The sequence below is a fragment of the Rana temporaria genome, chromosome 1 (assembly GCF_905171775.1).
Source record: "Rana temporaria chromosome 1, aRanTem1.1, whole genome shotgun sequence".
In the NCBI taxonomy this organism is placed as follows: Eukaryota; Metazoa; Chordata; class Amphibia; order Anura; family Ranidae; genus Rana; species Rana temporaria.
This window is the reverse complement of record NC_053489.1, coordinates 489,134,148-489,159,128: the sequence shown is the minus strand read 5'-3', so window position 1 is coordinate 489,159,128 and position 24,981 is coordinate 489,134,148. Positions and strand designations below refer to the sequence as shown.

Sequence of the window (24,981 nt, the reverse complement as noted above, 5' to 3'; positions counted from 1 at the left end):
CTGCTGAAACTGGTCCATCAGACCAGTTTCAGCAGACATGTTCGGTCGTGTGTACGGGGCCTAAGCCTTCTCTACTACTACCACCACCACCACCAGAGGATTATATTATTTTTGATCCTTTAAAACAATTTGGCCATGCTTCTCTTGTGCATCACAGAAGTGCACTTACTTTTGCTCTCCTGTTACCCAGAATCAGCTAACAGTGGGCTATAGCCCATTGTCCGCTAACATAGAGCAGCTCCAGGCTCTGAAAGCATCCCAACTATATTAATCGGGATACACACAGCTACCCGATTGACAACTGGCTCTGGCTCTAATCGTGTGGTTGACAGCCAAAGCAGCCACGCCTGTCCCCTCTCCAGCGCTCCACAGAGCCCTGGAGGGGCAAAGCAGAGAGAAGTGACCGACAATCACTGCTCTCTGCTTTGAACAGACTGAAAGCTGAGCGATCACATGATTGCTCAGCTCTCTGGCTTAGATCCAAAGTAGGGCAGTTGCAGCATCACACCCATGCTGCAGCATAGAAGTGAGCATGTGTATTTGTTGTTTATATACCCATACATCTCTTTTGGGTTTTCCACACTGTGTTCTGGTGTGAATGAGCCCTTACATCCCAGACTGCCATTAAATCACAGTGTCCTCAGTTTCCCTTCGCATGACAGCCCACCTTTGCATTACAGTCCCCTTTACATCACAGCCCACCTTAAAATCACAGTGGCCCTAGCAATCAATGCCCCCACATCACAATCCCCCCCCCCTTCTACATCACAGTCCCCCTTTCAATTCCAGCCTACCGCAGCACAGCAGGATAGAGGCACTTATTCAGAATGGGTGTCCTCTACTAGGTCTCCTGCCCAGACACCACTGTCACCCTCACAGCAAGCCATCTCTCAGTCTGAATCAGAACCACAGTGACATTTAGCGTTCCACGATTTACACATATATTGCTTTACTGCACAATGGTATATTTTGTGGAGATTCAGAGATCTTTCTTTAACCTAGGCCATTATTGTAGAATGTATTTATTTTGCTCGGCCTCCAAAACGGTGTTCCAAATATTGGTACAAGAGAAATGGGAAGGAGGAATTTCCAATCATTGTACAGTTCAGCTATATTTACCGGCATAGTTCTCTGGTTTCTGCAATTTCTCTTTGCTCATCCTTGCTGTTTAGAACGGCTCCGATATTGTCTGCACTTTCTGCTCCCAGCTGGAAATAACCAAAAAAAACAAATATCTTACATTTCTTAAATCCATTTGACCATTATTGACATATTGTTCATTTGAATTCAGCAGTAAAACATGATTTCCCAAACCTTGGTTTTATATAAAAAATAAAGAGATTTTTTTTATACTCATCCAATCCAGATATGATTTTACTCTTTCTCCCCTGTATTACAGTCAGGATCTGCAGAATACTTGGAGTATATGCAACACCATTTATCGGCTAACTCAAGTTTTTAAAGAAGCAAGGTTTCAGGATCCTTTTCTCATCTTCATACAATTCACTTGTAATTGTAGACAAGCTTTCTACATACTGGTCGATAGCCAACCAGTTCAAGTTACGCGTCTGACACATACAGTATGCAAACACTATTCCCAAAGACTAAAAGCATTATCTTAAAGGAGGCAATCTCTGTTTGCGTATTGTAAAGCTTAAAGCCGTTGTATACCCAAAATTTTGACTATGCATTTAATTTTGTATTTAGTTCATTAAAATGAATTGCCAGTAGTAATTTTTACTCTACCTGCCTCCTGTCCCAGTTATCGATATTTTGCCAAGTCATGACGTCTAACGCACATGCGCCGTATTCTCCTTCATTCCGGCAAGCCGAGTCCCTGCCGAAAAAATGTTGTGTCTATGTTGGGACTGCGTCATTTCCTGTTTTAGACGTCAGCCCCCGGCATCCCGCGATGCTTCCTCATAATTCATCAACAAGAGCATCATGGTTACCATGTGACTTGTACATCACAGGGTAGAGGAGAGACAGACGGCGCAAATTACAAGCAAGCTCGTTACTAGTGCGCATGCATGGGATTATCGAGATAAGGACGTACTGTGGCAGGAAATCAAGATTGTTTCAGATGCGGAAGACCACAGTGGAGATGGCGCTGGCTAATATGCAGAAAAAAACTTTACAAGATAAAGATTATACGCAGATAATTTTTTTTTTTTTTTTACACACACATATATATAAAAAGGGTGTGTATATATATATATATATATATATATATATATATATATATATATATATATATATATATATATATATATATATATATATATATATATATATATATATATAAAAAATTATATCATTTTTTGCTTGCCTATAAATTCTTTATCTTGGGGTATAGTGTCTGACACAGGATGTGGAGTCATAAACCATGGGTTATAATGTATGCTACTACCCAGGCCCACAAGAAAACAAGGGTCAATGAACTGAGGCCTGGACATTCACCCAATAAAACCTGGAGAAGGTATGAACAGAAGAGAAGACCAGGTGGCATCTTTGAACACCTGCAAAACGTATGCTTGATGCTGAGAGACCCAGGAAAAGGCCAATAGATTTGGCATAGTGGACCTTGATAGGGGAAAAGGGAACCCTTTCCTTGAGGACATAAGCCATGGAGATAAGCGGTCTAAGCCACCTAGCTATGGTGGAAGAGGAAGCAGGATGACTTTTCTAAGGACCATCCGGGAGGACAAACCGCCATACCATCAGGGGGTCTGCCCTGTTTTGGAGCAGGCTAAGGTTCTGTCTGGCAGAGCAGTTGAGGGAGAAGCTTCAGTAGAGGGAATGCATACACCAGACTGAGCATGGTCCAAGGAATCACCAGGGCATCAACTGCAAGAGCCAAAAGGATCCCTGGATTTGGTCACAAACCTGTATAGTTTGTTAGAGCTGGAGGCCCTGATGTCCACATCTGGTGTTCCCTACTTTCGACAGTGTCTGAAAGATCCCAGGGTGAGGGATTCAATCCCCCGTTTAGGTGTTGACATGTCAGGAAATCCACCAGAACATTTTTCCACTCCCGGTTTGTATATAAAATCGAGAGTGATGGAATGTGGTCCTCAGCCAAAGAGGATCAGTCTTGCCTGCTTCAAAGCTGCCCATCTGCTGGTTTCCACTTGGTGGTTTATGTATGCTTTAGGCATTGCGTTGCCCAACTGTACTCTTACTGCGTGACTGTGTAGCACTACTTTTATGGCTCTCGGGTCCAGAATATTAGAAGTGTGGAAACCAGAACCCCATAACAGGGAATGGTGGGTCTCACCCCAGCTCCATAGACTGGTGTCTCTTGTTACCACTTCCCAAGAAGAGTGGAGGAACAATTTCTCCCGATTCTAGGGCTCAGTTGGAAATCCACCATGCCAGAGGGGTTTTTGCCTGGAAGAATAGAAGTAGTGTGCAATCCAGAGAAAGGGTCGATTTCTCCCAATCTCATGACAATGTCAAGCTGCAAAGGTCTAAAGTGGAACTAAGTGATGGGAACCGTCATGCAGAAGTGAGGCAAAAGATACCTGGCTGATCTGAGAGTGACAGCTGGACCTCAGAGAAGCAATCTTTTCCTGGCGAGGAAAAATTTTCATCTGTGCCATGTCTAAAAATCAGTCCCAGCTACTATAGGTGATAGGAAGTTGATTGCTCATCCAAAAGTTTGAAGAAGCTGATCTGTCCTTCAAAAGTTGGCAGGCAAAACTCTGGCCAATGAGTCTTTCAGTAGCAGGTTGCGTAGATATCCTGTGACATGGTTGTCCTGAGATCTTAGCAGGGCTGGGAGCTGAGCAAGGCTCTTTGTGAAAACCCTTGGTGTGGAAGAGTGCAAAAGGGAAGGCGATAAATGAAACGTGATGGTCTCCCACAGCAAAGCCTAAAAAGCATTGGTGTGTGGGAAAGATGGGAATTGTGAAGATAGGCATCCTACTATGAACTACAAAATAATGAAAAGTTGTTAATAAGGATATCAATAATTTTTTTTATCATCCCTATATAATGTAGTAGTAGTTTTGGGCAAAACCCTTTGAACTGGGATTACCACTCTTTTTGCTTGAAGTTGATTCTGGGCAGCTCACAAGGCTACCTGTACTTGAGGTGAAGATTGTAGGGTAGGAATCAAGGATGGAGCAGGGATAAAAATTCAATTTAGTCCCTGGAAATGATATACTGGACCCAGAGGTTGGATCCAATCTGATCCAGAATGATGCAAATGGCAACAGATGTCTCTCCAATCCGAGAGTGAGGGCAGCTCTTCATTGTGAAGAGGTCTTCTGGGTAAACTAAGGGCGGATTCGCCATTGAGGACACCTTGTAGAAGAAAAGGGACCCCTTTCAGTGAAAAGAGGTAATAGCCTTAGGTCATCGTTTGTAGGGTAGAAGGACCCTCCTCGTGGGGCAATTTCCTTGATAAATTAATCACTATCAAAAAGGCATGCCTAAAAGACAGACCAAGCCTTTAACCAAAAAATGTTGTGCATGTGCACGGAGAAGAGTGTCATCCGAAAAACCTAGCAAATTACATTCTCCAGGGCATCAACTCAAAATAGCAATGTCAAAGGCATGAGCTGCATTGTTCTGGGACAGGTCTCCAAACTTTCAAAACAGCCAGTTTACTGTCCTTCTGGCTGGGTTTACACTGAGGAATGGAGCGGCTACCAGCAGGGGGTCCGGTGCATCTTCATTCACCGGCTCAGGTCTGATTTCAGCCAGAAATGTTTGGCTGAATTTGGACCTGAAAAATGCACGGGACACCTGTGCAATTCGCACCTGAACCACTCCAGAGAGATGAGTGAACTGGCTCCGAGTCCATAGAGAGCCGGTCAAGTCTCCTGCCATGCGAACTGGATGCAGTGAAAACCCGAATACAATTTGCACTGGTGTGAACACAGCGTCAAACTTTAGGAGGGCCAAAAGCCCCAAGGGTCAGATAAAAGCAAGAAAAGTCCCCCGGGCCGTAGTTTGGAGACCACTGTTCTAGGAGGATTGAGTTCTCAACCACAGAGACATGTTCTCTATTAATTTGTCCAGTTAGACACAAATGGCAGGATCTTCCTGATGACACACGAGTGATGTGAAACGCGTAATGACTAGTAAGCGCCAACATCACATCCTGTCCCTAGCGGCTAGAGGCTTGTACCGCACGCCGGTTCCTGGAGACGGAATGGTGAGCAGAGACGCTGCTCGGAACGCTGGATAGACTTGTGGCGGTCTAAAGGAACTTTACCATGCGAGTGCACATTTGCTATCTACGTTATATAAAGAATAAAGTAAGGAATGTTGCACAATCATGGTGCTTTGTTTTCTATGAGGATTAAAGATCAATGAATGGTGGAGATCCATAGAATCAATGCTGGTATAAATGTTGTAAGACCCATGGCATACCTCTACAAAAGGAACAACTAATCCAGGCATACATTTGAGGCGTTTTAATCATTGCTTTCTGGTGAGTGCAAACTTTGGAAGGTGGCAGCAAATCACAAATTGGTGGAACATGAATCTGAATTTTGCACATGGGGGTCAAACCACTTGTGAAAAAAAGTCGCCCCCGAAGTCGTGTCGCTGCAGTGTGAACCGGGTCTTAAGCTAGTGCATTGTTGGTTCACTTACATTTTCCTTCCATTTCCCTTCTAAATGTTCTAATTTTTCACTTCCGGTCCATCCTCAGTAAGCTTGCTCCCATGATACGAGCCATTCTGGCTGGGGGTTAGTTTTTACACTTTATTATTTTCCCGTGGTTTTAATTCATATGATACTCTGAATCACAATTTTTTGTGTGTATATTCCAATACTTAATAAGTCACTGATGGATGCACATATTTAGCTAGATTCACAAAGAGTTAGGCCGGCTTATCTACAGATAAGCCGACCTAACTCTGAATCTGCGCCGACCTATGTTTAAGTGTATTCTCAAACAGAGATACGCTTAAACATATCTAAGATACGACGGCTTGCGCCGTCCTATCTTAGGTTGCAATATTGAGGCTGGCTGCTAGGTGGCGCTTTCATTGCGGTCGGCGTAGAATATGCAAATTAGTAGATACGCCGATTCACGAACGTACGCCCGGCGCAGTACATTTTACGCCGTTTCCGTAAGAGATAGGCCGCGTAAAGTTAGAGCTAGACCCTAGTTGGCCTAGCCAATGTTAAGTATGGCCGCCGTTCCCGCGCCAAAATGTTTACGTCGTTTGCGTAAGTCGTCCGTGAATAGGGATTTACGTCGTTTATGTCCACGACTAAATCAATAGGCCCGTGCGGCGTACTTAGCCGCAATGCACACTGGGAAATCTAGGCGCCCGGCACATGCGCAGTTGAAAAAAAAAAAAAAAAAAGCCAAAAACGTAAGGTCAAGCTCCATTGACATAAAACACGCCCCCTTACACACATTTGAATTAGGCGCCCTTACGCCCGCCCGCTTTAGGCTACGCCACCGTAACTTAGCAGGCAAGTACTTTGAGAATCATGTACTTGCCTCGCTAACTTACGGCGGCGTAGCTTAAATGCCTTAAGCTACGCCGCCGCAAAGTTGCGGACATGTACCTGAATCTAGCTAATTGTTTATTGTCACAGATTTTAATTTTAGGGTTGGCGCGGTCATCCATTATATCAATTTTAGTGCCCACCCCACACTATATCAGTGGGGAATTTATCACTGCAACAAATCCTATATGGTCTTGAATATATACAAAGAAAAATCTGTTTTTGCGCCAGTGGTGACACCGCACACATAAATGGCAGGATCTCTCCAAAAGGTTTTCAATTTTTTTTTCCATGCTATATAAAACTTGGCAAAGAGTTTGAGTGCTAGTTCACACCAAGTACAGTTCTGTGTGCGCTTTTTTTCTGCACTGAAAATGCATGCACTGTATTTTCCATGTATTCCAATGGCTCTAGTTCACACCAGTGCAGTCAGTTCCGGTCAGTTTCTGCACCGGAAACTGACCTGGAACTGATTGCATTCATGTGAACTAGAGCCATTGGAATACATGGAAAACAATGTGCATGCATTTTTAGTGCAGAAAAAAGTGCATGGAACTGCATCTGGTGTGAACTGGCCCTTAAAACAGGGCTCGACAAATCCTGGGTGCCAGGTCGCCATGGCGACTAGAAATACGGTCCTGGCGCCATGGCGACTAGAAATAGGGTCCTGTGAGCTGGCGCCATCTGGTGGTGAGCCGTTGGTATTACAAGTTATTACCACCAGATGTGAGCTGGCGCCATCTGGTGGTGGCCGTTGGTATTACAAGTTAAGCATTACAAGTTAAACAGCAATTCTAATGTAATTTTTCACTATTTTCACTGCCATCTTCTTCCCTCTAATTAGAACTAGGGTTGTCCCGATACCGATACCAGTATCGGTATCGGGACCGATACCGAGTATTTGCGGGAGTACTTGTACTCGCGCAAATACCCCCGATACCTAAATAGAATACTTTCCCCCCCCCCCGCCGCATCGCGCCGCCGCATCGCACCGAAGCATTTGAAAGCCGCCGCATGGGTTAAACGGCGTGCGGGAACATCACAGCTTTCATTTGAATAGCTGTAGTGTTCCCGCGCGTATAGACACTCCCCCTTGCTCGGGATTGGATGGGTGATCGTGATCTGTCCAATCCAGAGCAAGGGGGAGTGTCTATACGCGCTGGCAAAACAGCTATTCAAATGAATGCTGTGATTTTCTCCATGCGGCGGCGGCGGATTTCGGCGGCAAAGGTATGGGGGAAATGGCTGGAGGGACATGGCTGCATATGTGAGGGACATGGCTAGAGGGACATGGCTGCATATGTGAGGGAAATGGCTAGTGGGACATGGCTGCATATGTGAGGGACATGGCTAGAGGGACATGGCTGCATATGTGAGGGACATGGCTGCATATGTGAGGGACATGGCTAGAGGGACATGGCTGCATATGTGAGGGACATGGCTAGAGGGACATGGCTGCATATGTGAGGGACATGGCTAGAGGGACATGGCTGCATATGTAGGGGGACATGGCTGCATTTGGGGACACATTTAAAAAAAGTATCAGTATTCGGTATCGGCGACTACTTGAAAAAAAGTATCGGTACTTGTACTCGGTCCTAAAAAAGTGGTATCGGGACAACCCTAATTAGAACCCCCAAACATTATATATATTTTTTATCCTAACACCCTAGAGAATAAAATGGCGATCGTTGCAATACTTTGTCACGCTGTATTTGCGCAGCGGTCTTGCGAGCGCACTTTTTTAGGGAAAAAATTACACTTTTTTTTATTAAAAAATAAGACAACAGTAAAGTTATCCCCATTTTTTTTAATAATATGAAAGATAATGTTACGCCGAGTAAATTGATACCCAACATGTCATGCTTCAAAATTACGTCCGCTCGTGGAATGGCGACAAACTTTTACACTTTAAAATCTCCATAGGCGACGTTTAAAAAAAACTCTACAGGTAGCATGTTTTGAGTTACAGAGGAGGTCTATGGCTAGAATTATTGCTCTCGCTCTACCAATCGCGGTGATACCTCACATGTGTGGTTTGAACACCGTTTACATATGCGGTCGCTGCTCACTTATGTATTCGCTTCTGCGCGCAAGCTCGACGGGGCGCGTTTTCTGGCTCCTAACTTTTTAGCTGGCTCCTAGATTCCAAGCAAATTTGTCAACCCCTGCCTTAAAAGAATAAATACCCTGCCAAGATTTGGCCGATCCTCAACCAAGGCAAAGTTACACGCCACATCAACTAGTGAACTCACAGTAGAATGTATATGGCATAAAGCCTCAGCATGCGTTTCATAAAATGCAGAAGGTGAAAATAACTCAGCAAGAACCTCACAAATCTTCTCCACTGGCTATTGTTTTTTGACAGCCGGTACCCATGGACTGTGGGTGAACAGCGTCTGCAGAATATCACCCCAACATCACCAGTAAATACCTCTCAAGTCAGTGGCAATGATAGCAAGGTCCCAGGGGGGGACTACTGGAGCCTTGCGCACCAAGACTAAATGCCCAGTGTGCATGGGGCCTTTAAGGGTTGTAAAGGCATTTTTGTTCCTAAAAATAACAAGCGTGTTATACTTACCTGCTCTTTGTAATGGTAGTGCACAGAGCAGCCCTGATCCCTGTTTTGGGGTCCCCCGCTGGCATTCTAGGCTCCTAATCTTCCATCTGCCACCATAGCAAGCCGCTAGCTATGTGGGCAGATGTACAGGGTCCATCCCAAGCTGGGCTCTCTGCATCTATTTACACACACACAGTGCAGCTCGGTCCCACCTCCTGCTCCCTCCTCATTCAATTAGACCGACAGTCCCCGTGGGAAGAGAGCGAAGTCTGCAGCCAGGCACAGCGCTGGATCAACCCAGAAGTGAGGCAAGTGTTTAGAGGGGATGGGGAGCAACACAGCAAGTCCAAAAACATTTTCTACCTTAATGCAGGGAATGCATTAAGGTTTAAAAAAATAAAAATGTAGCTTTAGAAACCACTTTAAAGTGGTAGTAAACCCCAAAAATGTATTATATTGCAGCTTAACAATCATTAGATGTGGTGGCTGCATTCGTTTTTTTTTTTCTTTTTTGGCACCCCCCCTGGACAGTAGCATTGTCAGCCTGGGGTAGAGTGAGTGTTAGAGGTACTAGCAGATCTAAATACACTAACAAATTGTAACTTAAAGGGGTTGTAAACCCTTGTGTTATTTCACCTTAATGCATCCTATGCCTTAAAGGGGTTATAAAAGGTTTGTTTTTTATTTTATAAATAGGTTCCTTAAGCTAGTGTATTGTTGGGTTCACTTACCTTTTCCTTCCTTTTCCCTTCTAAATGTTTTTTTTCTTTGTCTGAATTTTTCACTTCCTGTTCCTCCTCAGTAAGCTTGCCCCCATGATCCGAGCCGTTCTGGCTGGGGGTTAGTCAGCGTGCTCACCCCCCTCCCTTGAGATTGCATCTCTGTGGGGAGATACTGTGAACACAACATCTCCCCGCAGGGATGTAGTCCCAAGGGAGGGGGTGAGCACGCTGACTAACCCCCACACAACCAAACACGACAGTTTGCATTTCCAACATTCCAGGAATGTAACGGTTTTCTGAAACCGGTAAATTGATGGGTTTAGTCCTGCTTTATGGTTTCCTGCTGGGACTCTGGGCTTCAGCAAAAATGGCGGCCTCCAGCAAGAAGTAACAGGAAGAGTGCTGGAGGCAATTTACAGCATACACTCATTTTGGTAGCAGAATTATTACATGTAGAAGGTACGTTCTTTGCTAAAAAACATTATTGTTTTATCACGTTGTTATGGGTAAAGTTACGCCTTAAAGAAAATCTAAACCCATTGATTTAACAGTTTAACCACTTCCATACCAGGCACTTGCGCACCTTTCTGCCCAAGCCAATTTTCAGCTTTCAGCGCTGTCGCACTTTGAATGACAATTGCGCAGTCATGCTACACTGTACGCTTTCTTTTGGTGGTATTTGATCACCTCTGCGATTTTTATTTTTTGCGCAACAACTAAAAAAAGACTGACATTTTTATTTTTTTCTGTTCATTTTTTTTGTAAAAAGGTAACTTTTCTTCTTCAATTATGGGCACTGATATGGCGGCACTGATGGGCACCGATGATGTGGCACTGATGGGCACCGATGGGCGGCGCTGGTATGTGGCACTGATGGGCACTCATAGGCGGGACTGATGGGCACTGGGCATAGATGGGCACCAAGAGGTGGCACTGATGGACACTGGGTGGCACTGATGGCATTGCTGGGCATCGTTCCAGTCAGTGCCCATTTGTGGGCACTGATTGTGTTCAATTTTTTTTGTGCCCATATTTGCTCTATTAAGCACCGGCGGGCACTCCCTGGTGGTCCAGTGTTGGCTGCGCTGATAAACAATCAGCGCGAATCCCCCCCCCCCCCCGTCAGGAGAGCCGCCGAACAACGAGTGAGGAAAGGCCGATCAACGGCTCTTCCTGTTTACATCGTGATCAGCCAGAATTGGACATTGCTGATCACATGGTAAAGAGCCTCCGCCAGAGGCTCTTTACCGAGATCGGAGATACAGGGTGTCAGACTGACACCCCGCATCACCGATCGCCGCGCTGCATGTAATCCTGCAGGACGTCAATAGACATCCAGTCAGGATTTCACAACAACTTCCCGGACGTCAATTGACTATTGACTGGGCGGGAAGTGGTTAAAGAAAAAAAAAATAACAGTTACAGCTAAGTGTCATATTTACTTTTGCTCTCAACCAAACCATCGAATGGCTGGTGTCATAACTGATCACATATTCAGCACCATGGCAGCTGCAGATCAAACAGAGGCCAAGATGGCAGGCTCCGTTGCTGAAAAAGAAAAGGAGGGTTCAATGGATCTGCTATGGACGGATTTGTGCCAGATACCACAGAGGTCCATGTCTTGATGGATCAAGAGTGTTTTGGTTACAAAAGTGTCTGTTACTGAGGCCAAGTCAACAGCTTGATTACACCTTCTTCTTCCATTGCTCCTGTGGCCCAGCTCTGATGCTCACGTGCCCATTGTAGGTACAGGTCTGCATAGGCACCCTGACCTGGTTACACAACAAACTGCAATGCACTGTGTGTTCTGACACCTTTCTATCTGAACTAGTATTAAAGTAAAACTAAAATTCTTTTTTTTTTTTGTAAAAATAATAAACATGTCACACTTACCACCTCAGTTGCAGTGGACTTGCATAGGGCAGCTCAGATCCTCCTCTTCTCGAGTCCTCCTTTGCTGCTGCTCCTGGCCCCTCCCCCTCCTGTTGAGTGCCCCCACAGAAAGCAGCTTGCTATGGGGGCCACCAGAACAGAACCACAGCTCTGTTTATCTATTCCGACACAGAGCCCTGGCCCGGCCAACTTTCTCTCCTGATTGGCTGACTGACTTTGACAGCAGCGGAAGCAAATGGCACCGCTACTGTGTCTCAGCCAATCAGAAGTCTCAGGCGGCCGAGGCATTAGTGTACATCGCTGGACAGAGATGGGGTCAGGTAAGTATTAGGGTGGCTGCTGCACATAGAATGTTTTTTATCTTAATGCAAATAATACATTAAGATAAAAAAACCTTCCGACTTTACAACCCCTTTAAGTTTTTTTTTACCTTAATTAATTTGCTGCATTAAGGTAAAAAAACCTTCAGTGACCAGGATTCCCCCCAAATACTTACCTGAGCTCAATCTTGACCCACTGCTGTGCCCAAGAGCAGCAGTTCTTTCCGCTCTCTCTTCTCACAGGGCAGAGAAGCAGCAGTTGGAGCCATTTGCTGCGACGAGGGAGTGGAAGGCGGGGTTGAGCAGTGCTTTGTGTGTCAATGGATGCAGGCAGTGCAGCTCAGGAGTGTCCCCATTGGAAACAGCTTCCTATGGGGACACTTGATGAAAAGGAGAAGCCAGGAGGGCCAGTTGGGACTCTAGAAGAGGAGGATCTGGGCTGTTCTATACAAAAGCAGGACACAGAACATGTTTGTTATAGAAAAAAAAGTTTTAGCATGACTTTAAAAAGGAGTGGCACTGTTCTATTTCTAGATGCCATTACTCCCATACATATCAGGATCGGGTGTTCTGCCTGAGATGTGACTTAATTGATAGAAGGCTTGTTCCAGGGCCTAGAAGATTCCATAGACAGACACACAAAGAACGTCAGCCTCCCTACTTCTCCCTGTGCAGGTTTCCTCAGTGTGTACAATGATAGACAGAACGATGCCTTGTGCTCTGTACACTCCCCTATCCTCACCCCATGCCCACACATGGACCGATCTCCATCCACACTTTACAGATCGGTACAATCCCCGATCATACACACGGACACACTACCTGCTGGGCCAGCAACTTCCGCCGCAGCTTCTGCCTAGCTCGGATCTCTTGCAGTCGGCTATTCATTGCTTCTCAACACCAGGTTCGGCTTCACCCGCTTCTCAGCTTCCCTCGGTGCCGTCTGATGACGTCAAACGACAAGTACGGAAAGAAGCTGGAGCGGCCATGTTACACGAAGGCAAGTCTCTGCTTCCCCCTCAATTCTGTGTTATTTCACTATCGTACATTTGTAGGTGTATACTGCGTGTTTATCCGTTCGGTGTGCCATAAAAATATCAATGGCAGAGTAATTTACGGACACTTGTGGAGTCTGCCCTTTACGAAAATGGCAGCTTTGGTAAGTGACGCCATCATTAGGCGCAGTGTTTTTGTTTCAGTGGGCCTATAGGCACAGAGATGGAGAAGGGCTTAGCTCAGACACACAGAGGAAATGACAATAACAAAGGCCACTGAACCCAATCTAACTAGAAAGAAGCCTGGCCCTGTTTTCCAGGGACAGTCATGGACTTGGTGAAATTGGCCTGATTCACACCTATGCATTTTTAGTGCTTTTTGCATGTTGCAGATTTGCATCACAGAGCGTGTTCTATAGGAAACAATGAAAAATGGACTGTAGTGCAAATCTGCAACATGCAAAAAGCGCTAAAAACGCATAGGTGTGAACCATACCTTATAGGACATGTCTAAACACAGAGATATAATCTGTCTGCATCCAAGAGCAGTCATTTGTCCTTAGACAAATGTAACATCTGAATGTGAAGATACATGCAGATAGCTGCGCTTCCTGGCAGCCATTGCTTTGTGTAGACTGAGCCACTACAGCTGTTCACTATCGCCTGTGATTCCAGTCACAGGAATATGCTAGCGGCGCATAAATGGGGCCTCAGCTTTGAAATCGTGCGACTTCACCTGAAAGTGAAAATTTCAAAGCTGCATGTCAGTGCGACTTCAGGTGAGACTTGGAAGACATCTGTGCGGCTTCATGCACAGATATCTATTCAAGTCGCACCTGAAATCGCCTAAAGTAGTGCAGGAACAAAGTTGGTGTTGCACCAATTTGAACAGTGCAATTGCCAACAATTGGGTGAGACTTCACGATTTCTCACACCGGGGCCCTGAAGTCTCTAGTTACGCCACTGGGCAGAGATAAGGCCTGAATGTTTATGGATTTACCTCCAATCCCTGGGTGAGGATGGCCCAGAAGGTGGATAGATAGCCCATATGCATTCTTGGGCCTGGCCATGTGGGAGCAGAGTCCAGTGGCCAGGAGGGGACCCCTATGCTGGGGGGCTCTTCCCATGGGCAGAGGGAAAGCGACAGAGAGGAAAAGCGAGAGCAGCAGGGGAAGCCTCACACCCTTTCAACCTCAGCTAGGCTTTTTTCTACCCTGGGAGCCATTGGGACCTGGGAGTCATTCTACAGAGGGTCAGCTTATAGCCATTTAAAGCCAGCACAGCTACCCTACACTCCTTGCTTGGGGGATCTTAAAGAGAGAAGCCAGGTGCCTTGGCATTTTTCTACACAAGAAATGCATTAAGTGTTTTGAAATCCTTTCTTTTATCAGTAGAGTTGATTCGTTTATTCTACAGGAGGACAGCCCTGTGATGTTCTTTTTGATAGCATCAGTCCTCGAGTTATATACAACTACAGTTCTGGGCATCCCAATCCTATCCCTTAATAAACTTAAAATAGAAACAAAATACCCTGGACTGGTTTTTGACTACAAAGTGAATGCTAAAGACTCCTGTTGCCTGGCTGTGTCTGTAATGGGGGATCCAAAAATCCAGCGGTCATTAAGGGCATAGCACTACAGACTTGTGTAAACTGTAAAACATTAAAGCGGAGCTCCACCCTAAAGTGTAACTCACGCTGATCGGCACCCGCCCCCCCCCCCCCTCCGGTGTCACATTTGACACCTTTCAGGGGGGAGGGGGGTGCAGATACCTGTCTAAAGACAGGTATTTGCACCCACTTCCGGCCACACGCTACGGGCAAAAGACGGGTTTTTCTGACTTCCCGTCTGTCGCCTGTTGTGTGCTGGGAACACTCGGCTCCCAGCACACAGCGTGTGAGCCAATCAGCGGGCGCAGCACGACTCGCGCATGTGCCGTAGGGAACCGGGTAGTGAAGCCGGAGCGCTTCACTTCCTGGTTCCCTCACTGAGGATGGCGGGGGGAGCAGCAGAGAGACGAGCGATCGCTCATCCTCTGCTGCGGACGGCGCTGGACTCCAGGACAGGTAAGTGTCATAATATTAAAAGTCAGCAGCTGCAGTATTTGTAGCTGCTGGCTTTTAATATATTTTTTTATACTGGCACATCCGCTTTAAAGAGGAACTGCAGTCTGCTCACATAATTTGTAATAAAACATCTTTGCCATTCTGAAGCTTCCCTCCAAGCACTTTGCATATTATTTTCTATATACTGTGGGCCAGATTCTCAAAGGCGTTACGACGGCGCAACACCATTTGCGCCGTTGTAAATCCTAATCTGGCCCCGGGTATCTATGCGACTGATTCTTAGAATCAGTTACGCATAGATACCCATTAGATCTGACAGGCGTAAGTCTCTTACGCTGTCAGATCTTAAATTAATTTTTTTTTCCCGCCGCTAGGTGTCGCCGACGTCGTTTTCCCCATCACTTATGTAAATTAGCAAATTATGACGATTCCCGAACGTACGCGCGCTCGACGCAGAGAATTTACGTCGTTTCCGTAGCCTTTGCGACGCGTAAAGTTGCCCCTGGGTCTATGGAGGCGCAGCCAATGTTAAGTATGGCCGTCGTTCCCGCGTCGAAATTTTAAAAATCTACGTCGTTTGCGTAAGATGTCCGTGAATGGCGCTGGACGCCATTTACGTTAACGTCTAAGCAAATGACGTCAGTGCGACGTCATTTAGCGCAATGCATGTCGGGTAATTTACCCAACGGAGCATGCGCAGTACGCTTGGCGCGGGAACGTGCCTAATTTAAATGGTGCCCGCCCCATTTGAATTGGCGGGCTTGCGCCGAGCGCTTTTACGATACACCGCCGCAGGTTTACAGGTAAGTGTTCTGAGAATCAGGCACTAATGCTGTAAACCTGCGGCGGTGTAACGTAAATCACATACGTTACGCTGCCCAGGAGCAACGTAATTGTATGTGAATCTGGGCCTGTGATTCTGTACTTGCCAAATATTCTGCAGAAATCTTCCTCCACGGAGTCTGGCTGCAACAATTTTTACTGTGGGCAGGTAAAGCTGCTGCCTGTTCACTTCCTGGATTTACACAAAGGCACACCTCCAGCTCTGCAGCTCTCATTGGCCCTCATATGACCCCTCCCCCTCCCTTTCTGGCAAACTCAAGCTGCGCATGATGTCCTAATTTCAAAATGACTGAAGTTCCGCTTTCAGTTCTTGCATAGTTCGATTAACCACTCTCAGGTGAATGGTTTGGTAGAAAGGTTTAACAAAAGTATGCTAAAGACCGTGGGGGACAAAGATGGGAGAGACTGGGATTGTCTCATGACTTATTTGTTGTTTGCAATTAGAGAAGTCCCACAGTCTTCCACAAGGTTTTCACCCTTTGAACTTTTGTAAGGGAGACATCCCCAAGGGTTGCTAGACAATGCGAAAGAAGCCAGGCAGCAGGAACCGCAGAGTCAATTGTTCTGCAAAGGTTAAAAGTTTCCACCGGGAGGAAAAAGCTGAACTCAGGGATAAGCAAATATTGTCCAAATACAAGAGTCATGTGTATTCTTCTTTAAACTTATGATGCTTTTCTTCCAGATCTGTGCAGTAATCCAATGCAAAACTTTAGCTCTGTGCATGGGCTTCCTGTAATAAAGACCACTCACTGCTGCTCTCTCTCCTTGTGCAGGGTGACTGGTCTTGTCTCCACCCCCTCCTGTAGTTTTCTGCAGGCAGCCTGTACAAAGTTGCCAACATTGCAAAAAAAAATCCGGGACACTTTTTTTTGCATGTAGCCTTGCTATAATCAGGGGGTGGGGCATGCGTTTATATAAGTGTCACACAGTAGTAGAAAAATGCACTGGAAAATGGGCGTGGTTTACGTGGGTAGTGGGCATGGCTTAAATGGGCGTGGCTCAAATAGGGTGTGGTTAGAGTCTGAGATGAATGAGGGATGGAGGGTGAAAAAGAAGTGGAGAAATAAAGGGAGAAAGAAAGAGAAAAAGAAGGAGGGAAGGAGAGAGAAGGAAGGATGGAGGGACAGCAGGCCCAGATCCTACACCACAATAGAAATATGTGTATCCCAGAGTTTAACAATCAGCAGATAAAGATACTCCAAACACTTGGTGTTGGCGCTTCAATCATCCCGGCACCATGGTTGTTAAGGTGTCAGGATGATTGAAGCACATTATTTCTATTATTAAATTGTAATCTAGAATGAAATTATTCAACTCACCATAATGCTGAATCAGTGTTAGCCCCGAGTGTGTCACCTGCCACCAGATGCCATCAGGTGTTCCCAGCGGAGTGCTTCCATACATCAGGTGCCCCCAGCGGAGTCCGTCCTTACATCAGGTGCCCCCAGCGGAGTCCCTCTTTACATCAGGCATACCCAGCGGAGTCCCTTCTTACATTAGGTGTACTCAGCGGAGTCCCCCCTTACATCAGGCGTACCCAGCAGAGTCCCCGCTTACATCAGGCATACCCAGCGGAGTCCCTCCTTACATCAGGCATTCCAAGCAGAGTCCCCCCTTACATCAGGCGTACCCAGCGGAGTCCCCCCTTACATCAGGCGTACCCAGCGGAGTCCCCCCTTACATCAGGCGTACCCAGCGGAGTCCCCCCTTACATCAAGCGTACCCAGCGGAGTCCCCCCTTACATCAGGCGTACCCAGCGGAGTCCCCCCTTACATCAGGCGTACCCAGCGGAGTCCCCCCTTACATCAGGCGTACCCAGCGGAGTCCCCCCTTACATCAGGCGTACCCAGCGGAGTCCCCCCTTACATCAGGCGTACCCAGCGGAGTCCCCCCTTACATCAGGCGTACCCAGCGGAGTCCCTCCTTACATCAGGCGTACCCAGTGGAGTCCCTCCTTACATCAGGAATACCCAGCGGAGTCCCTCCATACATCAGGTGTCCCCCCATTGGAGCCCCCCTTAATCAGGTGTGTCTCCCATTGGCGCCGCAGCTTAATTTCTGTAGCAGCCAAAACACAGATGTCTAGTACAATAGAAAATAAAGCTGCTGCGGCGCCGCCCACCCCGCCCATTTCCTTAACAGACGGACCTGCAGTGGGGCCGCAGCAGCTTTATTTTCTATTGTACATGATCCGGGTTTTGATCTTCTTATTTCCCGCGCCGTGGACCTCTAGTGGCTGCGGGCCGCGGCTGCGAAAAATAGTGAAAAAACGGATTTCCCGGGACACTTCCCGGGGTAAGATAAATCCGGGAAAAGGGTGTGAATCCCAGAAATGTCCCGGGCAAACCGGGACAGTTGGCAACTATGCCTGTAGTGGATGTGGCCTGCTGGGTCCCTCCCACAGCTCTGCTATGTGCAGCACAGTGATGTTGTTTTTGCTACTTTTATAAGGAAATGTCTGGGTTTGCAAAATCATTTGGTGCTCACAAAGTGTATGTATGTCCTTTTATGGCTGTTAAAGGGGTTGTAAACCTTTGTGTCTTTTCACTTTAATGTATCCTATGCATTAAGGTGAAAAACCACCTTGCACTATCCAGCCCCCCGTTTTACTTACCTGAGCCCCGAATTTCCGTGGGCGCGATCTTGTGTCGCTCTCTCTAAGGCTTCTTGGCTCTTCGTTGGATAGATTGATAGCAGCGCAGCCATTGGCTCCTGCTGCTGTCAATCAAATCCAATGACCCGGCTGCCGGGGGGCTATAAACGCCAAGTGTATGGCACGGGAGCGCACCTGCAAGGTAACCCCCTCGGGAGAGAGCTTACCAGAGGGGGTTATCTATTGTGGGGAGGAGCCGCGAGAGCTGCAGTGGGACCCCCCAGAACAGGTGGATCGGGGCCACTCTGTGCAAAATTAACTGTACAGTGGAGGTAAGTATGACATGTTTGTTATTTAAAAAAAAAAAAAAAACTGAACCATTACAACCACTTTAATATTTCAATAAATGTTTCAATAAAACTTTTTGTGCCTGGAGTTCAGTTTTAAGTGTCAAGGACCCTATGAAATATTGGAATGTGTTGAGGAGGTAAACTATAAGGTGTACCAACCAAAACGTGGAAAAGGGAACACAACTATTCTGTAAATTTAAAGTGATTGTAAAGTCTCAAGTTTTTTTTTTTCTCTAAAAATAACAAACATGTTATACTTACCTGCTCTGTGCAGTGGTTTTGCACAGGGAAGCCCAGATCCTCCTCTTCTCGGGGTCCCTCTTCTGCACTCTGGCCTCTCCCCTCTTGTTGAGTGCCCCCACATCAAGCAGCTTACTATGGGGGCAACTGAGCGGACTCACAGCTCCCTGTGTCCATTCAGACACAAACACCTGGTTCACCCCCATCTCTCTCTCGCTCCTGATTGGCAAACTGACTTTGATTGACAGCAGTGGGAGCCAATGGCACCTCTGCTGTGTTTCAGCCAAGCAGGAGAAGAGTCCCAGATGGTCGAGGCACTCGTGGACATCTCTGGGGAGAGATGGGGCTCAGGTTAGTATTAGGAGGTTCTTCAGTGGCTGCTGCACACAGAAGGTTTTTTATCTTAATGCAGTGAATGCATTAACCACTTCCCGACCGCCGCATGTAAATGTACGTCCACAGAATGGCACGTACAGGCACATGGGCGTTCATGTACGTCCTTGCCTTCTAGCGGGTGGGGGGTCCGATCGGGACCCCCCCTGCTACATGCGGTGGTCGGGTTCGCTCGGGGAGCGATCCGGGACTACGGCGCGGCTATTTGTTTATAGCCGCTCCCCGGAGCTGAAGAACAGGGAGAGCCGTATGTAAACACGGCTTCCCCGTGCTTCACTGTGGCGGCGCATCGATCGTGTCATCCCCTTTATAGGGGAGACACAATCGATGACGTCAGTCCTACAGCCACACCCCCCTACAGTTGTAAACACACACTAGGTGAAGCCTAACTCCTACAGCGCCCCCTGTGGTTAACTCCCAAACTGCAACTGTCATTTTCACAATAAAGAATGCAATTTAAATGCATTTTTTGCTGTGAAAATGACCAAAAATGTGTCAAAATTGTCCGAAGTGTCCGCCATAATGTCGCAGTCACGAAAAAAATCGCTGATCGCCACCATTAGTAGTAAAAAAAAAATAATTAATAAAAATGCAATAAAACTATCCCCTATTTTGTAAACGCTATAAATTTTGCGCAAACCAATCGATAAACGCTTATTGCGTTTTTTTTTACTAAAAATAGGTCGAAGAATACGTATCGGCCTAAACTGAGGGAAAAAAATGTTTTTATATATGTTTTTGGGGGATATTTATTATAACAAAAAGTTAAAAATATTGAATTTTTTTCAAAATTGTCGCTTTATTTTTGTTTATAGCGCAAAAAATAAAAACCGCAGAGGTGATCAAATACCACCAAAAGAAAGCTCTATTTGTGGGCAAACAAATGACGCCAATTTTGTTTGGGGGCCACGTCGCATGACCGCGCAATTGTCTGTTAAAGCGACGCAGTCCCGAACTGTAAAAACACCTTGGGTCTTTAGGCAGCATTTTGGTCCGGGGCTTAAGTGGTTAAGATAAAAAAAAAGAAACTTCTGACTTTACAACTACTTTAATGAAAACCTGGAAAGATAGAGAAGTCCTCATAGCCCTTGGTGAAAGAATGAGGAAGGCGAAAGGGAGGTTCAGATACCTGAGTTAATATCTGTAACACAACAGCAATAGGTGAGAGCGTTTCTACAGCAAAATAAAGATTTCTTGTTGGAGTTGTCAGGCTGCAAAAATATAATTAAACGTGATGTTGTCACCAACCTCAAGGTTCAAGTTCAGCCAAAGCCTTGTCATATTTCAAAGGCTGCAGACAGGCAGTAGGCAAAGAAGTAAGGATGATGTTAGACTTTGGGTTATAGAAATGTCTAAAAAGTGAATGGTGGAGTCCTAAAGTGTTGGTTCCAAGCCAGATGGTTCCTTAAGATTTTATAATGACTTCCAGAAACGGAATGAAGTGTCAACATTTGACAGGGTACTTCTAAGGTGCATTTGGGTGCCATTCAGAATTGCACCATCGCGAATAGCGCCTGGTGCCTCGCGTTGTGTACATTCAGGATAACGTGAATGTTATTCCACCCTTTTCACTTCCCAAGGCTTATGTGTTTATATAAACGTCTGCACTGTAAGAATACTTTTTAATTGGGATTACATACAAACGATCCTGCAGACTCCTTCACCACCTGAGTAAACACAGAATCCAAGATGCAAGTACATCACTGATGAAATTCCAAGGTTAGTTTTCCTTTTTTTTTTTGCTTTAAAACAAAGGGGCCTTTTAGAGGTGAAGCATGTGTTTCTTTTATTCCTATGCCCCCACTAATACTAATTTAGCGAAATTTAATATAGACCTTAAATAAAATAAGCCTTATGGAGAACCAGCGGGGAGGAATATAGATGACAAGCCTACACATGAGGTCTTAATGTAAGAGCAGAGACAGACTGTTCATGAGGTGATTGATGCCTTTCAAGGTGAAAACACTTTGCTTTCTTTGCTCCCTGTTAATCTCACCCTGGGTGCATGGCTGCACAAAGAGCTCGCTGTAGGAGCACTGATCAGCTATTGAGATAAATCACTTCTCAGAATGGGACACTTTCACATTACTTCTGAGCTGAATGCTTAGCATGGAGAGCCAGTGGGTGATTTATCAGTGAGGATACTAGGCAACAAATACAGTCATTCTTATGTAAGATAGACAACAAATTCTAGTAAGCACGTAGGAAAGCTTTACAAATCTTAGGCAGATGTATTTAAAATGACATTAGCTATATAGGATATCGATATTAGATTTACAGTCTTTTGAATTAATATACTGTATGGTGGTAATTGGTAAGGCACCGTCATTTAGCCTCTCTTTGAGTGACATTTATGCCCGTTGATGTCATCTCTTGACATTTTATTATTCAGAAAGGCAAGCCTGTATAATTTACAGTACGTTGGGTAAAACATTGACAATAAGGTATATATCAATGACATTATAAGACATAGAGGCTCATTAGGATGACTGCAGTGATTACAGTTTTTGGCTAGCGTTCAAGAAGACCCTTTCCACCCTAGAGCTGATGTCATTCAATCTATTGCATGGAAAGATTGATTATACTGCTGGAACAGCTTGCAGTTAAATGCTTGGGCACCACAGGAGCTATACATGCTGCTGTTCTTGATATTACACATTATTATAGGTACTTCAGAACTACAGAGTTAGAATCGTAATTGTTTTGTCAGAAAATAGACACATAACTTCTGTTATCTAAGTTTCATAGGAAATCTACTGGATCTACTCCCAGGTGTGTTTTCTGACAACAGTGGGCCTGTGTGCAAGATCATAATTTGGGCCCTCCGGATTAAAAAACAGAAGGCATCAAAAACTGGATGTGGTTTTCATTGGGCTGAATATTGGCTGAGGCTTATAGGGACGTAGAGTTAAAGGAGAAGTCCAGCCTGCGCTTTTTCCGCTGGGCTTCTCCTATGGGTCACAGGAGTGCAATTAGTTTTGCACTCCTGTGACCCGTTTTCAGAGGAGAGTGGTCTGAAGTCCGCTCTCCGCTGACATCACTGCCATCAGTCGGGGCAGCGCGTCATCACGACTTCCCAAGTCAGGATCCTCCAGCTGCCCTGATTGATGGCAGTCTCAGCATATCAGTGAGCCGCTGAGACAGCCTCTCCCCGCCCCTCCACTGATCAGCTCTCCAATGAGTGTGGAGAAGCAGAGAGGAAAGAGGCTGACTGACAGTCAGCCTCTTTCCTCTCGGGGATCTGTGAGAACCGAGCCAGCGGCGATGTTCGGTGGCTCGGTTCTCAGTGCACAGACGGTGGGGGACAGATGGAGCATCGGTCTGATGCTCCATCCACCGAGGTAAGTATGAATGTCAAATAACCTGGAAACCCATACTTCTCCTTTAATGCCGCTTACACACCATCACTTTATGTGATGAAAAAAAATGACGTTTTTAAAAACGTCACTTTAATTGACTGTGTGTGGGGGAAAACTTCGTTTTATGTCTTGTAAAAAACTACCAAAAAAAATTGAAGCATGCTTCAATTTTATGTGTCGTTTTTTAAAAGTGCACTTTTTACTTCACAGAAATTGACCGTGTGTAGCAAAAAACGTCGTTTTCTAAGACGTTTTTTCATCCACGCATGCCCAGAAGCTACTTATGAAGCAAGCTTCAATGGTAAAACGTGGTGAACGTAACCTCACTTTGCAAGAACATTGTGAGAAAAACGATGGTGTGTAGGCAACTTCGTCTTTGAAAATTGAAGTTTCAAAAACGTCATTTTTTACTTCACAGAAAGTGTTGTTTTTTTTCATCACATAAAGTGATGGTGTGTATGCGGCATAAGTGCTAAATGAAGCAGAGGTCAGGAGTAAGTGACGCAGAGTTCAGCGGTCAGTAGTAAGTGACGCAAAGTTCAGGGCTCAGTGATGTAACGTTCAGGGGTCAGTAGTACGTGAGGCAGCATTCAGTGGTCAGTATTAGGTGATGCAGAGTCAAGCGGTCACTAGTAAGTGGCCCTCTATCCCAAAATGCAACCACACAGCCCCCTACTGCTCAGCTTACCATTTTCTTGGACTGTTCAGCAGCTCTTTATCTCTCTCCTGCTTTCTGAACCATTTAGCAGCAGTGTTGCCAAGCGTCAGTATTTTTACTGGCAGCCAGTAAAAAACAGGCACTTTTCTCCTGCTAGTAATGGCCAGTGATAGAAAAAGGTTGCCAGCAAAAAAGTGCCTGCTACAGTGTGTTTTTCGGTGGCACCGTTGGGGGAGCGGGTCTGGAGGAGGTGGTCCCTGAGCGTGTCCTGTGATGTCATGGTGCAAGGGAGCCGAGTGGAGTAGCTGGAGCCTCGTGTGCGGGTCTAGGGGACAGGAGCAAGGCAAGCCGGGAGTAGGTCTGTCAGTGCTGTTTGGACTGGAGTGGACTGAAGGGACCACCTTCCCTGGAGAGAGACTGTCACTGTGAAGGGAACGGGTCCTGTTGGTGAGGTGTCATCATCATATAGATGGATTTGCATAAGCTATGGGGGTACCTGATAATTTTTTGAATTTTAAAAGATATAACAAATATAGTGGACTTTACCGGTACCAGTGAAGGACATTCAAAGCAAAATAATACTAAATATCTTTATTACAAAGTTTAAAAATTATATTTACACATTTTTAAATAAAATCAAAATTGTATAGCTCTATTTAATTTAATCGATCCAATAATTAGATAATAGATCTTTGTTAATGTAGGTGGTCGGCTTGACCCCTTTTCAATAGGCCCTGGCTATCAGTCAGTCCTGTGTATGCGGGTACCCGGGAGACTAACTTCACCCATAAAAGAATAAGACATGCACAGTGTTGGTAAAATCAATCTCTAACTTTTATTGGTGTCTAGGGGGTTTTATACAGTTACATAGTTAGTCAGGTTGAAAAAAGACACAAGTCCATCCAGTTCAACCACAAAAAAATAAATAAATAAACAAACAAAATAAAAAACACAATACAATCCCATACACCCAACTCCATACCCACAGTTGATCCAGAGGAAGGCAAAAAACCCCAGCAGAGCATGAGATCCAATTTGCTACAGCAGGGAAAAAAAATTCCTTCCTGATTCCCAGAGAGGCAATCGGATTTACCCTGGATCAACTTTACCTATAAATGTTAGTACTCAGTGAGGAAGAGGGGAGTAGGATACTTGGTTGCATATGGCTGTGTGGTCTAGTTTTCATAGGTTAATGCAAATTAGCGTGCTAGTATCATCATTTCAGAGAAATAGAAACTGAAAGGTAATGACTTCTAAGGAATAGAAACATCAGTTCACACAAGTTTCGATTCGTCTACGTGCAGTACAGAGTGAACCAAATGGAGAACATAGTCATATATTACAAAATGGATGTCAAGGAGTTTTATGGTTACAGGCCCCCACAGTTAATACTATGTTAAGAGGTCAACGCGTTTCACATTTGTGCTTCTTCAGGACCTTACATCCTTGACTAGAAACAGAGATCCTGTTCAAAAAAAGAAGAATGAACATGACAATTATTTACATTTAGGT

The 24,981-nt window shown here is 45.5% G+C and overlaps 1 protein-coding gene across 1 annotated transcript in view; it reads right to left on the bottom strand.

The window, feature by feature from the left end:
* METTL14 (methyltransferase like 14) overlaps positions 1–12,982 on the bottom strand; it is a 72,563-nt gene extending 59,581 nt beyond the window's left edge. Inside the window, exons 1-2 of the mRNA XM_040330116.1 lie at positions 12,795–12,982; positions 1,120–1,208 (exon numbers count right to left, since the gene is read on the bottom strand). Coding sequence (XP_040186050.1) covers positions 1,120–1,208; positions 12,795–12,860 — 155 coding nt within the window. The 5' untranslated portion in view covers positions 12,861–12,982. The remainder of the gene's footprint in view (positions 1–1,119; positions 1,209–12,794) is intronic.
* Positions 12,983–24,981: the final 11,999 nt, after the last annotated feature.